The 21569-nt window shown below is 43.5% G+C and overlaps 1 protein-coding gene across 3 annotated transcripts in view; it reads right to left on the bottom strand.

The window, feature by feature from the left end:
• Nucleotides 1–21569, bottom strand: part of WDFY2 (WD repeat and FYVE domain containing 2) — a 192238-nt gene that overhangs the window by 36159 nt on the left and 134510 nt on the right. For all 3 annotated transcript variants that reach the window (XR_011569723.1, XM_019971330.2, XM_070800130.1), the window contains 3 exons: nucleotides 20857–20911; nucleotides 15258–15408; nucleotides 6819–6931 (listed from right to left, as the gene is read on the bottom strand). Coding sequence is in view for 2 of the 3 variants with exons in the window: in XM_019971330.2 (XP_019826889.1) it covers nucleotides 6819–6931; nucleotides 15258–15408; nucleotides 20857–20911 (319 nt within the window). In the remaining variant the exon portion in view is untranslated. The remainder of the gene's footprint in view (nucleotides 1–6818; nucleotides 6932–15257; nucleotides 15409–20856; nucleotides 20912–21569) is intronic.

Here is a 21569-nt window from a genome sequence, read left to right as displayed (position 1 = left end):
CGAGGGTCCCAATCACACCTGCTCAGTGAGGCTGCGTGGGTGAAGCAAGGCTGCAGGAGAGCCATCCAAGGGAGTCCTTGAATAAAGTACGGACCCTTTGGTTACTGCTCTTCCCTCCAGGTTGCAGGGGTGGGTGTTTCTGGAAAGGTAGACCTGCTCTAGTCTCTAGGCTGTACCTCGTCCTGAGATCCACAAGGGGACCTCCAGCTGACCCCCTGCCACCTCCTCAGCGTGCTGCTCTGTCACGTTCGGGTTAAAGCACCATGATATTCCCTCCTGAACCTGCTGTCACCGCCAACGTTCCCGTTTTCCGGAAATGGCACCACTGGCCACCCGAATGTTTCAGACAGAAACATGGAAGCCACACCTCCCTGAATCAATCATCAAGCACTGCTGACCCCTCTCTCCTAGACAGACCTCAAATGCCTGCTCTTAGCTCCATGCCCAATGCTGTCCTTCCGGTTGAGACAGGAGTCTCCCTATCCATGCACTCCAACAGTAGCTTTCCTTCTATACGCTCTCCCCACTCAATCCCCCACCGGCTGCTACCACAGGATCTGTTACCATGGAAACCACGTCACCACCCTGCCTCAGCTCCACTGCTGTTTTCCCACTGCCTGAGAAAGATGTCACATTGCCTAGAAGGTTGGCCTGTATCCCTCGTGCCCGGCTCTCCACAGGGGCCAATGGGCTCCATTCACACTTACCCACTGTGGGCTTCAAACTGGCTTCATACATCTGGGGTCTGGAATGTTCCCGCCACCCAGTCTCCTTAGTGAAGTGAAAGTTGCTCAGTTGTGTCTGACGCTTTGCGACCCCATGGACTATACGGTCCATGGAATTCTCCAGGCCAGAATACTAGAGTGGGTAGCCGTTCCCTTCTTCAGGAGATCTTTCCAACCCAGGGGTCGAACCCAGGTCTCCTGCATTGCAGGCGGATTCTTTATCAGCTGAACCACAAGGGAAGCTCAAGAATACTGGAGTGGGTAGCCTATCCCTTCTCCAGTGGATCTTCCTGACCCAGGAATTGAACCAGGGTCTCCTGCATTGCAGGCAGATTCTTTACCAACTGAGCTATCAGTCTCCTTACAGTGTTGTTTAAACACCACTTTTCTTAGAAACCTTCCTTTAACTCTCTGGATGAGAAGAAACTTTCTTGTTATCTGCCCCTAAAGCAGCTGATGTACAGCACTGGGGCTTCAGAACATTTGCTACACACATCATATTTCCAATTATTGGTTGAATGGCTCATACTGCATGAGCGGGAGTTGAACAGAGCAAGCACTAGGCTGAGTTTATTCACCAATGTGTGGCAGCCCTTGTCACATGGAGACCCTAGGACTTGACTGACTCTCGATGAAAATCCATGTCTATTGGGTGTGAAAGCCTCCATTGCAAACAAAAATTAAACTTGCAAATTAATGATATGAACGTGCACATTTGCACTGAACTTTGCCTGCTCTTGTTTTATTTTTGTTTAGCTAAACTTTACTTTCAAGACTTCTAACAGTCAGTGAACAAGTCTGTATTTCATTTTCCATTAAGTAGTATACTTTGGCAGGTTCACATTCAAGCCCTCCTGTTTCCAATATGTTCATACTAACCAAAAAATTTCTTAGAAGAAAAAAAAAAGATTTTATGGATACTATTAATTTTCAATGGTCAAAATCTGATTTTTTCCCCTTTGTTCAAATCAGTATATGACTTCCTGGTAGAAATATATTCTAATTTCTGCAGAAATATCAAAGAACTATGATAGTTGGCATTTAGTTCCAGAAATAAAACCAGCAGAGGGAGCATAAGAATATAAAATCAGTTTACTAAATCCCCATGGGTTAGTAAATGCCATGTTTTGGCCTTCGGGTACGGCTATTAGGCAGATTCCATCACTAACTCACATTTTTTTATATGACTTTCTGCACTGTGACAGAGAGTGATGGATGAATGGCTGTGACTCCGTACACATATTTGAAGAACTTATCTGCTTCTGAGTTTGAATCTGTACTGATTAGATCCCCAAGACCAGCCTTTAATGAATCTGGGCTCATCTTAAAGTCTTTGTTTGGGGGGTAAAGGAATGAGGTGATTAAGCTAATTCTCCATTCATAGACCCTTTGTCCACAATTGTGTCTGGCTGAGTTTGGGACCCCCCAAGGCCCAGATGGACTTACTACATAGGAAGAGCTTCACAATGCTCGAATCTTCATGGAATCTCTCAGACACCCTGATGCTACCTATAAATGAATCAGCAGTGCTGTAGCCAGACGGGAGATAGAGACTGGGTAGGTACTACTGTCTAGGAATAATGATAAGTTAGATATGTGATCGGGGTTTCCCTGGTGGCTCAGCGGTAAAGAACCTGACTGCCAATACAGCAGGCATGGGTTTGATCCCTGGGTCGGGAAGACCCCCTGGAGAAGGAAATGGCAATGCACTCCAGTATTCTTGCCTGGGAAATCCTATGGACAGAGAAGCCTGGCAGGCTACCGTCCAGTGGGTTGAAAAGAGCCGGACACGACTTAGTGAGTAAACAACAACAAGAAATGTGACCTGCTAAATTTATTTGCCTTTGGGTTAGATAATGACCTTTCTGGGCCATGTCCTCTCTTCCTCTAAGATACTTCATGGTGAAATCACGTGAAAATATTTTGCCCTCTTTCAGAAAGATAAGATACAATATCAAGGTTCTCAGTTGTGTCCGACTCTTTGCGAATCCATGGACTATAGTCTGCCAGGCTCCTGTGCCCATGAGATTCTTCAGGCAAGAATACTGGAGTGGCTTGTCATTTCCTATTTCAGGGGATCTTCCTGACCCAAGGATCCAACCCACGTCTTTTACGTCTCTTGCATTGGCAGGCAGGTTCTTAATCACTGGTGCTACCCGGAAAGCCCATGGAACTAACTTGGAAGAAAGAAAAGTGAGAGTGAAGTTGCTCAGTTGTGTCTGACTCTTTGCGACTCCATGGACTGTAGCCTACAAGGCTCCTCCGTCCATGGGATTTTCCAGGCAAGAGTACTGGAGTGGGTTGCCATTTCCTTCTCCAGGGAATCTTCCCGATCCAGGGATCAAACCTGGGTCTCCCGCATTGTAAGCAGACGCTTTTACTGTCTGAGCCACCAGGGAAGTCAACTTGGAAGACATGAAACAAACCCTCGGACCACCCCCTGGCTCATCTCACAAGCAGAGGCAGCTGCTTGCCTCTTCTGACCTGGAGGCAGCAATACTGAACTCTGAGCCCTCAGATCAGTGCTCTGGACAACATCTAACTATTAAAGAGTCAGAAGTTTGGGCTGAAAGCCACCTTTGCTGAAACCAAGTCTGGGAACTCTCCAGTTCATCACCATACCTGCTGAGCTAACTGCCTAAAACTTTACCTTGGGTCCATCAACTCCCTGCTCTCCCATCATTGCGGCCACACTGTGAAGCAAAGTTTCCTACCAGCTTTTCCATCATATCACTCTCTATAGCCAGAGCAATCTTTTAACATCCAATCAGGTTATATGAAAATTCCAGAGTAGGCAAAAAACAAAGGAACGGTTTTCTTTGCATGGGGAAAGGGGAGAGGCAAAATGAAGCTACTGCTTTGGGGTGAAGCTTCTGGGCTTATCAGAATGCTTTCAAGGTTTACCCATATTATTGCACATATCAACAATTTCTTCGTATTGTTGAGTAATAGTCCCTTGTATGGATATATTATGTTCTATTTCTCCATTTATCAGTTGATGAACACATGAGTTGTTTCACTTTATGGACACTATGAATAATGTTATTTAAATTAGTATACAAAAAAAACATCCGACCAGGTTAACTTCTTCACTTAAAACCATTTCTCCCTGATGTCAGGATAATCCTCTCAGTGATCTGAACTGACTCTCATTTCCTTTCTGGCTTCCTTCTCCCCTCTCCCTCCCCCGACCATCAACACTCTGTGTTCCAGCCAAAGAGTTAGTAGGAGTTCCCAAGAGAACCAGGCTTTTGCAGATCCCCAGGCCTTGGACTCTGCTGGTTTGCTCTGCCTGCACTGTTCTCCTTCCTTCTCTTTCATGAACTCAACTCTCACTCCTCCCCTAAGCTCTTAGGTCCAAGGCACATCTCCCCTGGGGAGACTTCCCTGACCAACTCCCACTCCCGTGCCAGCGAGGTGCCCGCTCCATATTCATGGACAAGCATGGTGTGGCTCCCCCAACTCTGCCACCAGGCACTATAATCACTGTTTAGCTTCAGCCTCACTCACTGGGTAGAGAGGAATTTGAGAACGATGACTATCCCTTTTTGTTCTGTGACTGGGAGTGGTGGCCAAGGTCAACCAGGGAGAGCCCAGGAGGTCCCCGCAGAATCCCCCAGTACAACCCCAAAGGAGAGGAGCGAGTGCCCTCAGAGGCTTCAAACGGAGACGGAATGTGTTTCAGAAGCCAAACGAGGGCAGTCGCAGCAGGAAGGAATGGCCACAATGTCAAACGCTACCGAGAGGTTAAGTAGGACAGAGTTTAAAGCATGGCCACTGGCCACCTCGGGGACAGCAGTGTGACCGGAGTGACGGAACGAGCCAAACTGCAGGTGGCAGGAAAGCCAGTGGGAGGGAAGAATGTGAAGCAGTGGGGAAAATGATAGTCTTTTAAGAATCCGTGCCAACATGAAGGTACTATGCTAAGTGAAACAGACCAGTCACAAAACAACCAATACCGTAGGCTTCGCCTCATGTGCGGTGCCTAGAGTCACTAAATGCAGACAGACAGACAGCAGGATGGTGGTTGCCAGGGCCTGGGGGGAGGGGCTGGGGCAGGGAGTGAGTTGGTGTCTCAAGGGCACAGTTTCTGTTTTACGAGATAAAGAATGTTCTGGGTGGTGGTGGTTGCACAACAGTGTGAAGGTACTTACTGTCACTGAACTGCACACTTAAAAATGGTCAAAGTGGGGACTTCCCAGTGATTCTCCTGGTCGGGGAACTGTGTGCTGCATGGCACAACCCCTCCCCACCCCCCTAAAAAAGGTAAAAAAAAAGGTTAATGGTCAAAATGGTCAATTTTAGGTTGTGCACATTTCACTGCAACTTAAAAAAATAAAAAAGCAGCACTGCTGTTAAGATGAGATCAGAGGGGTTTTGTTATTTTTTTTTCCCCCAGAAGCAAAAAAAAGTTTCGATGTTAGTAACTTGCAAAGAGTTGGTCAAAAGGGAGACCGAAGGATTAACCTGCAGTGTGGAGACCCTGAGAAAGAAGAGCCTGGGGCCGAGGACAGCACGAGGCAGGAGGGCAAGAGATGAGGAGGCAGAGGAGGAGAAGTTGGCTTACTGTGGAGGGAAGATGGGATGGTCAAGAACCAAACATTTTAAGAAAGCTTCTGATAACCTTCGTTTTTCTTTGAGCGAGGTCTGGGGAGAGTGGGGAAGGTCTAAAAAAGCTGCCGAGGGAATGAGAGGAGGGGTGTCCTGCGTATGGAGCCGGGTTCTGTGAGGCAGCTCCTGGGTCTGGGCTGGAGGGATGGCTCTGGTGAAGGTCGGCAGAGGCTCAGGCCGTGACCCCCGGCAGACCCCGCAGCTGACTGCACGAGGAGACGAGTGCACAAGTCTGAATCCCAGGTTAAATTTACCAAGGAGGGGGGTCAAGGAGCCCCAAACTAGAATGCTGGGGAATGCACAGCTGAAGCGAGGGGGACAGAAGGAAAGATGGGCCCAAGGATGCTGGGGAATGAGGGGTCCAAAGCAGGACTCCTCCCCTAGGACAAGAGCAAGCGCAGGTGGAGAAAGGGCTTAGGGAAGCCACAGATCAGGAGACCGAGGTCAGCGGGGAAACAGTCCCGACACGGGGCAGTTTCAGGTCCCTGTCAGGTCAGAGTAAAGGTGGCTAAAAAGAGAAATCCAATCAGAAGAGACCTGGGTTCTACCCACAAGGGAGGTTTCTGTGTGTTCTTCCTCCCTAAGGCACAGATAATTAAGATGATCTTTGATGAATCTTTCCCCTAGATTCAATCTTCTCTTTACAGCATTCCTCTTTTTCCCTTCAGGAAATCCCTTATGATCTAGGTACTATCCCATTTTACATCCTCATTCACCTACTTTTGTTCTTATAGACATCTAGACTCATATTAACTCTGTTCTACACTGAACAGTGGGCTGGTAAACCGCAGAAGACACAAAAGCTTGTTAAGAACTACGGACAGGCAATGATTCATTTTCCAGGGTCAACATCACATGTTAAAAACACGAGTAAAAAATTAATCATCACTGTTTACCCAAGTCTTTCAAAGGCTAAGTGTGGGTATAGTTTATCACCCTGCTTAAATGACCTTGAGCAGGCCAGTAACATAAAGGGGGTCTTGAAAAGAGCTCCAGAGTAAGGAAAATTAAAGAGGAACCTGTTCCTTTTTTATGTAGGCTAGCTACCAGTGAGAAATCTATTTTTCATTTCACTTGTCTTCGAAGTAGAAGTCTGTCCCACCCACCATCTTCTTGCTCCAAGGAGGGCAAGAACAGACCGAGCTGTCCTTCCAGGGTTCGTGCAGTTGCCACACAGCCTCAAACAACATCTCATTTAATATCTGCCCACCACGGCTTTCTCCAGCATAACCTGACAAAGAACCAGATCACCACCACTGCTGAAACAGACTGTTTGCTCTTTTGTTTGAACCGATGGAGAACATTGCTGACCCTCCATCATACTGAATCATTCTGCAATCAGTTACGTCTATCCCGTGTTACCATCACACAGGCCCAGAGTGTACCTCGTCACTTTCATAGCACATCATGTGAATATCAGAACACGCGGCAGGGGACAGTCGCTGTGAGAGCAGCACTTGGAGGGTCGGCTTTCAGTCCCACCTGTGTGTCCTCTGAATGTTGTGACCAGGGTGCAGTTTTCTTGCTCCAGTTTGAGGATGGTTACTTGGCCTGACTGGTCACCAATGAACACGTGCCGGGTTTCAACATCAAATCTATCATGTAAGCATTAAGGATTGTTTCTCAAAAGTGAGTGGATGGGTTGACTGCCCCCCACCTTCCCACCAAAAAAAGCATAAATGTAAAAGAAAGGTGCAAATCTCACACAAGGAGAACCTGGATATAATGCTGAAAGACACAAAAAGCGGAAGTAACTAAGTAGAAGACATGCTGTATTACTGCACAGTGGGACTCAACATGATAAAGATGAGAATTCTGACAACATGAATTTATAAATCTAATATAATCCCTGCAAAAATTAATTTTTCCCCTTAGAATTGGATATATTCATTCTAAAGTTCACATAGAAAAATAAGCAAGCAAGAGGAGCCAAGAATACTCTGAAAATAAGAGTAATGTGGTATTGTGACTGGGGGAGGTTAGCCCTACTAGATGTTAAAACATGTTGTAAAGTCTCTTTAACTGAGTGTGCTACTTAAATAGACAGACCACAGGAACAGAATAGAAAGTCTAGAAATAAGCCCCAAAGCATGTAGAAATTTAGTACATATCTGATAAAAAGCTGGCTTTTCAAATGAACAAGGAAAAGATGAGTGAAACATAAAGCCGGCACACACTGAGCAGTCATTTGGAAAAATAGAACAGCATCTGTATTTCTTTATATGCCAGGATGAACTTCAAACTAATGAGGGATCTAAATAAAAAAATGAAAAATATAAGTTCTAGATGGGAGAGTTTCCTTCTAACCTTGGAGTGGGGAAAGCTATGATTCAAAAACACAAACAACAAGCAAATACCATAAACAAGGCACAAGACAAACTGGAAAAAATATCTGCACCTGATGCCACAGGAGGTCCAAATCTCTAATATAAAAAGAGCAGTTAGGAAGAAGACTACAAACCTAGTTTTAAAAAAAATGGGCAAGACACATGAATGGATAGCTGAAGAAATGAAAATGGTACTTTGCAGGAAAAAAAAAAAAACCTAGCAGGCCTGACTGGTATCCTCTGAAAGGCTGCTATTTCAAGATTGGCATGGCGTCTGGGAACTTGGATTTTGGGAGTGTTCCCACCACTTTAACAGACAATAGTGGCTGACTGTGCCTTAACTGTGTAAACAATATAATTTGTGCCAAACACCTGCTTTCCTTCTGGGAGCCTGGAATGCTGGTCCATGTAGGAAGAGGCTGCCTATGTGACTGGTCTCCAGTAACAACCCAAAGCCATCCCTGGTTGGGAATGCCCAGCAATGCTACTTGAACAGATCTGCCCCAGAGATGCAGTGGTCAAAATAAGGAATGATATCCCATAACGCAGTAAGAGCTAAAGTTTGGAAACGATCCAAAAGTTCATCAAAAGAGGACTTAGAAAATATGATGCGTGCCTGGTCGCTTCAGTCATGTCCCACTCTTTGCCACCCCATGGACTACAGAGCCTTCCAGGCTCCTCTGTCCGTGGGATTCTCGAGGCAAGAGTACTGGAGAGGGTTGCCATGCCCTCCTCCAGGGGATCCTCCTGACCCAGGGATCGACCCTGAGTCTCTTATGTCTCTTGCACTGGCAAGCAGGTTCTTTACCACTAGTGGCCACCTGGGAAACCCATTAACTACGATACATTCGGCCAAAAGAACCCTACACAGCTAGGAAACTTGACACGGAATAATTTCCAGGGTATTTTATTAAGTGGGGAAATAAAGCCGAGGTATGTGAGAGTTTATATGCTACCCTACCTTTGTGTAAGAGCAACAGGGAAATATAAGAGAGAAAGTGTGTGTGTGTGTGTGTGTGCGTGCGCGCGCGTGTGTGCTTATATTTATGAAAGGAAACACTGGAAAGATAAATTAAGATTGATCAAAATGGCCGTCGGGACGTTCCGGGTGGTTCAGTGGTTAAGACTCTGGGCTCCGAAACAGGGGGCCCAGGTCTGATCCGTGGTCAGGGAACCAGGTCCTGCATGCCACAACTAATGGTTCTGAGTGCCACAACTAAGACCTGGCACACACAAACTAAAAAAAAAAAAATTTTTTAATCAAAAAAATTAACGAAAAACATTTTTAAGTGTAAAAATTTTTTAAAATTTAAATGGCTGCCTACGGAGAGGGGAGAAAAAAACTGAGCAGATGAGGGTGGTAGTAAGAATTTTCTCTCATCAGGTCATTTCCATGATGGAATCTTGTAATTATTTTACATATGAAAAATATTTATAATTAAAAAAAAAATCCCCCAAATTGACAACAAAGAAAAATGAATACAGCTACTATCAACTTCCTGATATAACCACAGAGCTAACATAATTATTTCAAATCACTTTAAAACACAGTATTTTAACTGTATATTCTTGGTAGAATATATCCTCAGGACAAAGAAAACAGCAAAAGAAACTAAAATCTCATTCAGTGGTCCTGTTATTATAATACTGTATCATTATTTTGAAACAAATATCCCATGCTAGTGCTCAGTCACTAAATCATGTCCAACTTTTTCAACCCCATGACAGTAGCCCGCCAGGCTCCTCTGTCCATGGGGTTCTCCAGGCAAGAATACTGGAGTGGGTTGCCGTTTCCTTCTCCAGGGGTCTTCCCAACCCAGGGATCAAACTCAAGTCTCCTGCACCGGCAGGTGGATTCTTTGCCACTGAGCCACCAGGGAAGCCCTAAATATACCATGGGAAAAGCAAAATAAGGAATTATGCTGATGCTTAGGAACTAAGGTTTTCAGCCCAAGATAAAAGAATCAAGTACAAAAATGAAATAAAAACTCTATAAGGTGAAATCTGAAATAGAAATATTATATGAACTGATGATTTGTTTTCTTTTTTAAAAAATACACATACACTTATTTCCTAGCTATATCTGAGTACTGTTCCTCACTAAGAGGAACGGCTGATTCCAGGGCTGGAACGGGAAAATACCAGACGAGCTTAAAACATGTTGCGTCAAGAAACAAAAATGCTGGAGTAGGAAATGGCAACCCACTCCAGGATTGTTGCCTGGAAAAGTCTGTGGACAGAGGAGCCTGGCAGGCTACAGCTCATGGGGTCACAAAGAGTTGACACAACGGAGCAGCTGAACACAAACAAGGGCCCACCTTAATCCAGACTGATCTCATCTCAAAACCACAATCACATGTACAAAGACTGTTTTTCCAAATCAGGTCCTCTTTGTAGGTTCTGGGTTACAACTTGGGCATATCTTTGGGGCCGCTATTAAACCTGCTGCGGTCTGGTAAGAAAAAAACAAAACAAAAATGCTACCAAAGGCGAGTGGGGTTCTATCAAAAAGACACAGGAGCCAAAATAATGTGGCTCTTACTGGCCAAAGATGGGACAACATGAGCATCAGGAAAAAAAAAAAAAAATAAGGGGAACAAGTTCCCTGGTGATCCAGTGGTTAGGACTCCACACTTTCACTGCCAAGGACCCAGGTTTGATCCCTAGTCAGGGAAGTAGGATCTCATAAGCTGGTTGGCATAGCCAAGAAAAAAAAATAAATTTTTAAAAAAATTTTAAAAATAAAGAAAGTGGGAAAAGAGGAGCAGTTTACTGAAATATACTGAATATATCATTAAAAACCAAACCAAGAGTTTATAATAATGCTCAAAAAACAAATCTCTACTGAAGGTAACTAGGGCATTAAATGTCTGCTCTAAAAAATGAGCAATTAAAGAGAAATAATTAAGAACTTATGTTGCTTTTCCTATACTAATTGTATTTCAGGATAACCAAACAGCTGTAGTCAATGAGGGAAAGTTCTACTTTATAGAAGAAATCCAACTAATAAATGTAGGAAAAAAATGAAAGGATTACAAAATCACCCTTTCGCAATCCTAATGAAAGGACCGGATTTGGGAAAAGAAAAGCAGTGGATGAACCCATAAAGGACAGGCTGATGGGGAAGAGTGCCCTGCAGGGACCCCGCTGTCACTACCAGAACCACCGATCCATCCTGCTGTCACTGGAAGGGTGATGACCCGACATGCTGTGTGTCCTGATGAGGAGCAGAATGAACCACACGGTACAAATACCAAGTGTTCTGCCCAAAAGCTGAATCCGAACTGAATCAAGATATCAGAGGCCACTTTCAGCTTACAGAAAAATTAGGGGAAAAGGTAGGAAGAAGAACAAGTTATATGACATTACGAGGAAGCAGAGGTCACTTCAGAACGTGAGACTCTAAAGGAGAACCGACTCAGTCCCCTCAACAAACGTATAGTGGCAATAAAAAAAATCTGAAAGGAAGACTGGGAAATTCAGGAGACGCGGCAACCACCTCCAACGTGCGGACCTTGTCTGGACTTGATTTCAAACAGATCCACTGCAAAAAGCCACTTCTGAAACAGTATGTTAAACTTGAAAATGTATCAATTATTCAGTATTATCAAGGAGTGATTGTCAACTTTAGGAGTAATGACAGCACTGTGGTTATTGGGAAAAGATTCATATTTTTGAGAGGTGCATAATGAAGTGTGTAAGGATAAGAAGCCATAAGGTTTGGAATTTGCTTTAAACTACTCCAGTGAAAAGACAGACAGATAGGGACAGAAGACCCACAGTGCACTGGAGCATTAAGTACATGAGTGTCCACTACACTATCTTCTTCAATTTGATACGAGTTTTAAAATTTCCATATTAAGACATTTTTTTAAGCAAAGGAGAACAAAGTAGAGCAAATTCTCCTGGTCTCAAGAATAGGGAGAAAAGTTATCAGATATACATAAAACAATATTAGGATTTACAAAGAATAAGATCGCCTTAAATTTAATTATCTTGATTAATTATAAGAACACAGATGAAAAAACAGATGCCTGTCTTCGCAACTTTGGGGAAATAACACACACACACACACACATACATGGATGCAACACAAGCTATTTGGAAGAGGGCTAAAATAAAATTATAGTAAAACCTCAAAGCCAGAGTGACTGGAATTTAGTGTGACATGAGGAAATATGAAAATCAAGATACTCTTAATAGCTTTTCAGTACTCTTTTCCCAAACAGGAACAAACAGAAGAGGGTGGTACCTTGGAAATATCTCCAACATGGATAAATTCTTAAGATGCAGAGTACCTAAATTATTTTTCTGGAAGCATGACCAGATGTGACCAAAACTTTGTCCAATGACAGAATGAAGGATGAGGCTAGATCAATGTAAAGACCAGCAACAGAGGTAGGGGAGGAAAACAGTTCTATGTCCTACGTCAACCTGCCGTGGGACCTTGGGGAAACAGCTCCATTCTGCTGTATCTAGTTGGGCCCAGGGCTAGCTCAAAGATTTAAAAACCCAAGTTCTAATCCTGGTTCTGCCAGGTTAACAGTCACGTGACCTCAAGAAAGTCTCTTAACCTGTTGAGCCTCTCTGATGCATTCTACTCTGAAAATTGAGAATTAGGTCTTTATGTTTTGCTAGGGAACAAAGTAACGTTATATAGAAGCACTAGGTAAACACTCAGGGGCTGCAAATATAAGATATTTTCTTCTTTTTCCTCTCCTTCACTTCCTTATTGTTACTATCCTTGTTGTTGTTGGTAATAGGATAGTCTGGCTTCCCAGGCAGTGCTAATGGTGAAGAAGCCACCTGCCAATGCAGGAGACCCAGGAGATTCGATCCCTGGGTCAGGAAGACCCCCTGGAGGGGGCAATGGCAACCCACGCCAGTATTCTTGGTTGGAAAATCCATGGACAGAGAAGCCTGGTGGGCTCTTGTCCACGGGGCTGCAAAGGGCCGGATACGACTGAACACACACACACAAAACGGTAGTTCACTTAATACTTGAAGCGTCAGATCTTCAGCCAAAGCAACAAAGATTTTGAGGTGATTTCAAACCTGATAATTCAATTTGTGAACTGGTCAGTCGTCCTGTCATCCTTTGTTTCTCTACTTGAATTTTGGTTACTTTCTTTGCATATTTACTTCGCAAAGAGGCCTGAAAGAAGAGAAGAAAGGCTATATTCCCTGACTTATTCTATCACTGTTGGCTTGTTTGAATGACCGTTTGAGATGCAGATGGGAGAGAATTTATATGTAGAGATGAATTTATATGTAGAGATGAATTTATATGTAGAAGATTTTTATCTACACCACCAGCGTCCACTATGAAGAGAAATGGGGGTCATAATATTATTCTGAACATTTTAAGTTATTTCAACAGATCTTCTTTTCATTATCACTAACCACCCCCGCCCTGCCCCCTGAAAAAAAACCCTGTAAGTATAGAAGACGGCAGAAAGACAAGGGGGGCGAGGTGGTGGAGGAGGGGGGTCCCATGAAACAAATGGGCTTAAAAACTGGATTTTAAGTGAACCCTAATGCTGTATGGGTTGCTTATTAGCAATCTACGCACCAGGCGGCTCCCAGGAAAAGCCCTGCAGCCTGGGAAAGTCACATGGTTCCTGGCTGAGACTCTGGCAAATTCAGCGTCGTTATGCATCAGGGCACGGCACTGGGAAAGTACCAGGCAGATACACGCTCCCAGGAGCTAGGGCTGGCACTGTGACTCCAGAACTGGAGCTAGGGAGGTGGAGGGAGTTTTCTGGAAGGGCATCTCTGCAGTATTGCCGCTCCCTTCCAAGGTTGGACTGGATGGTCATTTGCACGGGGGAAGGAAGCCTGAGGCTTTCACTACACATCAAAGCTTCTGCTAGCCAATCACATGATTTTTTTCTGCTTGGTAAACCACATGGTGTGGCCAAAGGAAACAGCTGAAAAATGAAGATGACCTTTGGAGATGCCTGAACAGATGAGTCAAAGACTATAATAAGAGTCAGGACAAGTTTAATTCTGTGTATTTATGGGGTTCCCCCCCCCCCCCATTTTCAGATTGTTTTAAAAATAAACTTCTTAAGGGCAAGATCTGTATTTCTTTCTATGCTCCCCGGCTTTGTTAGGTGATACAGAAGATACATCACTAGGCTTGGCTAGTGATAGAGAAGCCAGAATGTTAAGAACAAATTATATTGATGCCATTGGTTCTTTTCTCAAAGGGGTAATGCAGTTTAACTGCTGGGAAAACCCAGCAGTCCACAGCAGAAGACCTGGGTTGTGGTGGTGATTTTCCTTCATACCAGCTAGGGGGCTGCAGAGAGAGGCATGGGATCCACTCTGGGCTGTAGCTGCTCATCTGTAAATGAGAAATTGGACGGATGATCTCTCAGGGAGATCTAATCTAAGCACTACAAGAAATCATTAATCTACTGGCAGGAGAGATCATGTACTTCAATTCAAGCATTATGCTTGTCTGAACTGGCTTTTTAGTAAGTAAAGCATGGAGTTTCTTTTATCAGCCACCCTCTCAAAGATAAGTTGATCTCGATTTCCATTCCTCCTCACCCTTGCTTCTGGTCTTCTTGGTAACTTGCTATTTTTAAAACTTTCCATATGGCCACTCTCGGTTTCTTCCTCTTGCCCTTCCAGTAGGAAAATAAGAGTGACACTATCCTAAACACACACACACACAAATACAACAACTGCCACATGTCTGCAAGGAAACAGCAAGGTACTCTGCCAGATGGTTGCAAGTTACTGAACAGGCATTTTATAAATATGAGATGAAAATCTGAAAGCAAGTCTTATTCTTTCATCCTGTTTCTGCAGACAAGTAATCTGTTTCTAACTGTTTCCTCATTTGTCAGAAGGTGGAGAGATTCTATGCTTTTGAAAGAAGAAACTCAGGGCCCCTTCCTTCTTACAATGGTAGCATCACCCATCCAGGTCTCACACTTGTCAGGCCCAAGTGCCCAGAGCGCTGGATGTGAGGATCACCCATCATTAGCAGGTATGCGCAGTGAGCACACGGACCCTGGAAGCTTGGGAGATAAGAGTTAGTATCATTCTACACATTCTGGAAAAATCTGGCACCTGGAACAAAGACTCGTACATAGCATTACCGTGTTCAGCCTACGCTGGTCCCAGCATGGCAGCTTCTCAATAAATATTCTTAAAATGAATAGGGATCCTGTGGTTCTTCTGCCAGGCACCAAAATGCGAGGGTTCTCAACCTTAATACCTATGTGTAAATTATTTCTGTACAAAAATAAAAGACTGCATTATCTCCGTGTTCCATAATCTTTCTGACAGCTGAGGCTCACAAATCTGGGCTGTGTGCTGTGTAGACGTCAGACTCTGCTCACGGCAGACCCACAACCTGCTCGGCAGGGACTGTTATTTCAGGCGAAATTGATTTACCCCGCCTACATGAGGACCCCTGACAATTTACGTGTTAGGACAGTTTATAAGCATCTTAATCAGAAGGGCAGCTCAGCAAATAAAACACGAAACCTTCAAAGTGCACATACCCAGAATGCTCATGAAAGAAAGAAGTCAACAGCTAAGTTCCCACCAAGGGATTCTGTCCAGCAAAGGATACTGCAGGCCTGAGGCCACAGCACTGGTGCGGTAACCTCCCAGACGCTGCCCACTCTCGGAGCAGTGCCAGGCAAACTGCTTGTCCTGTCCCGTGCTCAGCACCCACTCCAGCTCCAGGACAAACTGGATCATCGTCACTCGGCTCTGATGCGCTGAAAACCAAGAGACAAGAAAACAACCCATCAAGCATTCTAAATGAGGCATGGTGCCGGGAGCCGGCATATTGCATATTGAGTGCATATTGCATATTGAGTGCAGCACTTTCCACAGCATCATTTTTCAGGATCTGGAATAGCTCAACTGGAATTCTATCACAGCGTGAGGAACTCCGCCCATGACAAAGGTCATGAGGAAGGAGGCTCGGCATACGCAAAGGCGGGATCGAGCTTCAGGAGTCCCCCTGGAAATTCTCGAGCATCTACCCCCAAAACCAGAGTCTGCCTACTTTCTGCTTTGTGCTTTCACCTACACCTCTGACTTTACGGGGGGCTGTCCCCCACTACCTCTCTGAAAAAAGAGTTAGCTTACAGCTCCAGTTAATAATTCCTGGGTGTGACAGTGTTTTAACCTACAAACTCCTTTGGAAATCCTCTGGCCTGCCTGAATAGGTTTTTCCGGCCACATGTGATTGTTCAGAGCCTCCCAACTGTGAGAGGCAGGAGATGTTCTAAACTGTCTAAACACAGATTCTTTTGAGTAGTTAAAAGATTGATTAGAAATTGTATTGGTGAAGGGATTTTCATTTGTTGGGCCAATGTTTGCTGCTAAGTTTCCATATCCCTTACCTGCTGTGTCCCTGGCAGTGTATTGATTAATATAATTGGTGTAAGTAGTAGCTTTAATGTTTGTAACCTGGGACCCTTGAGTTAATTCTTTTTCTTGTTATAGCCCACCATACCTTTGCTCTGTAGGAATGCAACTTTATCTAATGCTTTTGGAGGGTGGCTCCTGACCAATCACCTTTAGAGAAAAATAAGTTTTCTGAAGAAAGGGTCTTAAAATGTTAACAGGCCTCCGGGCCAGAAGATGATGCAAATCACCTAAGCTTTTGCATATGATAAGTTTGCAGGAAGAAAGCCTGGCTTGCTGCAAGACTCTACCCCTTCCCCCATTATCCTCTATGCATAACTTAAGGTATAAAAACTACTTTGGAAAATAAAGTGTGGGGCCTTGTTCACCGAAACTTGGTCTCCCCATGTCGTTCTTTCTCTTACCTTCTGGCTGAATTATTCAGCCTCTTTTCTCCACTGAATTTCCTCACTGAGCTATCCTTATTTCAGCCTCTTTTCTTCACTGAATTTTACTGAGCTATCCTCATTCTATTACTCTTTATATCCTTAATTAACATTTAATTAAGCAATTGTTTCCTGATCTTCGCCTACGCCGTCTCTCCTTCGAATACCCTGGATCAGCCGGGGCTGGTCCCCGGCAGCATGGTCCACAGAGGTGCAAGGTTGTCTCCTCCCCCGCCCCAGCGTAAGCTAAACAGTAGATCATCATGGCAAATGCAAGCTGGAATGGTGGTTCTCATCAGGGGTACAGCCATGACCCCAGAGAAGACCACATCCGAGTCCCTATAAGAAAATGTTCCCAATAACCCAAGGGTCAAGGGCCACCTCTTTTAGACTTGTTAGAACTGCTGGTCTAGAGAAAGCCAGATCACTGTGACTGCAAAACACGTTAGGAACGACACTCTCCTAGTAAGTTACTGGGTCAGTTTATTTAAGCTTAAGAAAAAAAGCAAAGAGCATTACTGTCCTCCTTTTGATGAAGGCTGGCTTTGAAACCCACAACAAAGTTCTAGATGAATCTTCCATGACAAATCAAATGCTTGGAGCTTGGAAAGGACGGCAGAATTATTCTCAAGGGCCACATTAAAAAAAAAAAAAAAGAATAAAATATCCCCTACATCAAAGTATACATAATGAGATAATGGGAGCAAATTTCCCAGGGTCGCTCAGGAATAAGGGCGCCGCCATTACAGAAGTATTGCATCACAGAGCTTCAGAGTTAGAAGACACCATTCACGCCCTTGACCCCCTCTCCCTGCTTTGCATGTGGGCAAACTGAGGCAGGATCAAGTCGAGGAGTTTGGTCAAGGTCTCATGGCTTCTCAAGTACCAAATAAAATCAGTAAAATATTTTCTTTCTTCTTCTTATACAATTCCAGGGGGAGAGGTATGGGGGTGTCCACGGCCACTGAACAGAGCTGACCGGAATAAACAAAGATTGAAGTCTCAGAACGTGGACCTTACCAGGCTACCTGGGCCCAGGAGGTGGCAGCCTGGTGGGTGAGAGGAGACATCCTGAGTGTGACGAGGTGACAGAGACGACATCAGCTTCCCATTTTCATCATGAAAATAGGACGAGACATGGATGGATCAATGCAGCTCTATCGGCAGTAACAATATCACTGCCAATTTCTGAACGTCTAACAAGTGCCAAGGACTGAAAGATATTCTCTCACTCAGTCACTGTAATGACTCTGCAAAGCTGGGGGGCCTCTTTCTTTTACACACACAACCTGGCTTTGGCAAGATCACCCTTCTAGACTGGTGACCAAACAGTACGGCCAGAACCACAGTGAATCCCTCTGGGACAGACATTTCACCAAATGCCTGATGTTTAAAAATCTGACATCTGAAGCTGGAGAGTCTAAAGGGATTTAGAAGGGGCATAGAAGCAATAATATTGTAACTTCTCTACACAGTACCTGTCTTTCAGAGAATTGGCCACCATCAAGATCAAAACATTGTTTTAAACTCAAGGATGGGACTACCTAGAGAAACTCCTGTCACGTCTGTGTCATCAAATGCCCAATTTAAGTCCCACCAATGGTGGAATAAAAGCTGACTCTCTAATGACTCACTTTCAAGCCTACTTCAGGCAGAACGTGGCCCTCAGCGCCTTGCTCCCTTTTTTCAAGAAGGCGCCGTTGATCCTCTTCCGGTTACTTTCTAAGTCCAAGGGGATGACAGTGGGAAGATAAGGGAGTTTACAGCACTCCAAGCTACCATTCTATGTCTGAGGAGGAGACAGACTCAAAAATCTTATGTGACTTGCTCAAAGCTGCACAATCAATGAGTGACAAGGACAGAATTAAAACCCTAGTCTCTCTGCCAAAGTTGGTTCTCTTTCTCTGTCAGGCTGCCTATGACTACTGAAAATACAAAAACCAACAAAAAACAAGCCCTAAAACTCAAAGCACATACTCTTTCTAAGATGACAGAATTCTCTTATTCAAAAAGAAACCATTTGAAGATACATACGTAGCGCTAAGCTTCAGGAACCTAGGCTCGAAGCCTGGCTGTACTTGTTAAACGGGGGCCACGATCTTCATCTTAGGGAGGAAACATCTAGTTTCTCACAATTATGTACACATGACCCCTGAACAAGGCACGTTTGAACTACATGGGTCCACTTATACGCAGGTATGTTTCAACAGTAAATACTACAGCACTTCCCGATCTGCAGTTGGACAACAGTCAACTGCATGATGTAGCTATAGTTTGTTTTTTTAACAGTTGTTTCTCTCTCAAGTTGAGGAAGTTCCTGTCTATTTGTAGTTTGCTGAGAGTTTAGATCATGTGTGAGAATCAGGTGTTATTGATTGCTTTTTCTGTGTCAATTAATATGATCCTATGATTTTTCTTCTTTAGGCTTTTGACATGACTGATTACACTGATTTTCACTGAACCAGCTTTGCGTATCTGGAATAAACCCCACTTGGTCATCATGTATAATTCTTTTTACATGTTGCTGGATTTGCTAGTATTTCTTTTAGGACTTTAACATCTAAGTTTATGAGAGAATTGGGGCTGTAGTTTTCCTTTCTTGTAATGTCTTTGTTTTTGGTATTTGTTTTAAAAGTGATTGTTTTAAAAAATGGTAATAGAGATAAAAATCCACATTATATAAAATCCACCATTTAAACCATTTTTCAGTGTATAATTCAGTGATTTTTAGTATATTCACAGTGTTGTGCAATCATTATGGGAAATGTTCTATTTCCAGAACATTTCTATCACCTCCAAAAGAAGCCCATACCTCCAATCCCCTTAGTCCCATCCCTGAGGAACCCCTAACTGACTTTCTGTGGCTATGAATTCTCCTATTCTTAACGTTTCATATAAATGTAATCACACAATGTATGGTCTTTTCTTTCACTCAGCATGTTTTCAAGGTTCATCCACATGGTAACGGGTATCAGCACTTCAGTCTCTTTTTGTGGCCAAATAAGAATCCACTGTATTGATAAACCATATTTTGTTTACCCATTCATCCATCTGTGAATATTTAGGCTGCTTCCATTTCTTGGCTATTGTGAATAAGGCAGCTACGATATGGACATACAAACACCTGTCCCTGCTTTTCTTTCTTTTCGGGAGTAAACCTCACTTGGTTGTGATGTACTTCCCTTTTTTATATCGCTGAATTTGATCTGCTTTAATTGTGTTTAGATTTACTTGATTCTATTTTCATGGGGGATGCATGGATACTATGCATGCCTTGTTCACTATTATAATTTTCAGTTATTGGAACACAGTAGGTACTCAATAAATGATCAGTGATACATTAAAAAAAAACACTAAAAGAATAAACCAATAGAGATGGTGATGTACACACTGCTATATTTAAAATAGATAACCAAAAAGGACCTACTGTTTAGCACACGGAATTCTGCTCGATGTCATGTGGCAGCCTGGATGGGAGGGGAGTTTGGGAAAGAAGGGATACATGTATATATATGGCTGAGTCCCTTCACTGTTCATCTGAAGCTATCTAAACATTGTTAATGGGCTAGACCCCAATGCAAAATAAAAGGCTCAAAAGAAAATTAAAAAAAAAAAGTTATTAAAGGAAAAAAAAGAATAAACCCATAGGGAAATGAATTTTTGCTCAACATCTAGAAATGAAGAACTTAATGCTGAGAATTTTCTAAAATCAGGAAGGGTTGCTACGTCTAAGGATACCTCAAGAGGAGAGGCCGGAGGATCATGAATGAGGTCATAAGATGTGGATGAAATGACCTCTAAATGTTCCAAGGTCTACTTCTAATGTTCTGGGCCCTGCCACTGTTGACCTGGAGGAAACACTCCTTAGTGAAAACTTGCTCCTGATCTGTACTATGTAAATGGTCTATGGAACAATGCCAATGTTGAAGACACAATAAAACCCGAACGCCTTCCCTGAGACAATATGAACCTTTTACAACCGTTAACCAAAAACGGAACGAGCTCCGTGGGAAGCAGCTCACTCCCGAGCCCGGCCCCACTCTCCAAGTCTGCTGCAGGGTCTGCAGGCAGTGGGGCGGAGCAGGGAGACCAAGGACAAAGGCCATGGCTACAGGAGTCACATGGGAACTGGACTGGTTCTGCAACCGGCTCTGCAACTGTACCGGCCACGGGACTACATGCCAGTCAGCCAATCTCTCTGGGCCTCTGCTTCTTGATTCCAAAACCGGGATAACATTCACCACAAAGCACTGCGGTGTTTTGTTCCCAGCGACTGTTTTAAGTTAAGTCCCCTCTTGTGGCCACGGAAGCCGTCAAGGAACATTTCAAAGTCTAAGGCAATGAAAACACTACTCTAATTCCTACCTTGATAGTTTTTCACAGGAGTCATCTTGTTATAATCTTCTGATAAAATAAACTCCTACAAAAGAGAAGGAAAATATTAAGCAAAAAGAAATTCTTTAAGTGAATAAACATGTTTGGTAAAAACTGGATTGTATAAAGCAAACATCATCACTGAATTACATCTAACATTAGTATTTTGCCAATCAACTCAGCATTTTCTGTTCCTCTCTAAAAGTAACAATCATAATTATGATCCAATGCAATTATCGTAATTTTTAACCTTACAACTCTGAAATTAATTTTTTTTTTTAAGTATACATCAGAAGAAAACTGGATCAAGTTCAGAGTTTTGATCCAGGCCAATTTTGAAGGTAAATCCGATTCAAATTACATTTTTTCTCGGTGGTACCACAGCTGAAATTTTGCAAGTCTCTGGCCAGAGATCAAACAGGATGGTAATGATCTACTAGGAAAATAAGTTAGCTATTTTAAAGATTCGGTTTCCAATAGCAGTCTTATTTCCCAGTATAACAAGCTTCTCAAGGCTGCATCTTACTCATCCCTGTGCCCCCAGAGGACCTGACACAGTGCTTTGGCACAGTAGAGAGTCAAGATACAGTGAAAAAATGGATATGCAAAACATAGTCAATAAATAGTGGAAACAAAATATGTAAAAGGTGTCTCCCAATCTGATGAGGTTAGTTTCAGTTTCTAATTTACTCAAAATGATCAGT

Source organism: Bos indicus, chromosome 12 (assembly GCF_029378745.1).
Source record: "Bos indicus isolate NIAB-ARS_2022 breed Sahiwal x Tharparkar chromosome 12, NIAB-ARS_B.indTharparkar_mat_pri_1.0, whole genome shotgun sequence".
Taxonomy (NCBI): Eukaryota; Metazoa; Chordata; class Mammalia; order Artiodactyla; family Bovidae; genus Bos; species Bos indicus.
This window is presented reverse-complemented; position numbering and strand designations above follow the sequence as displayed.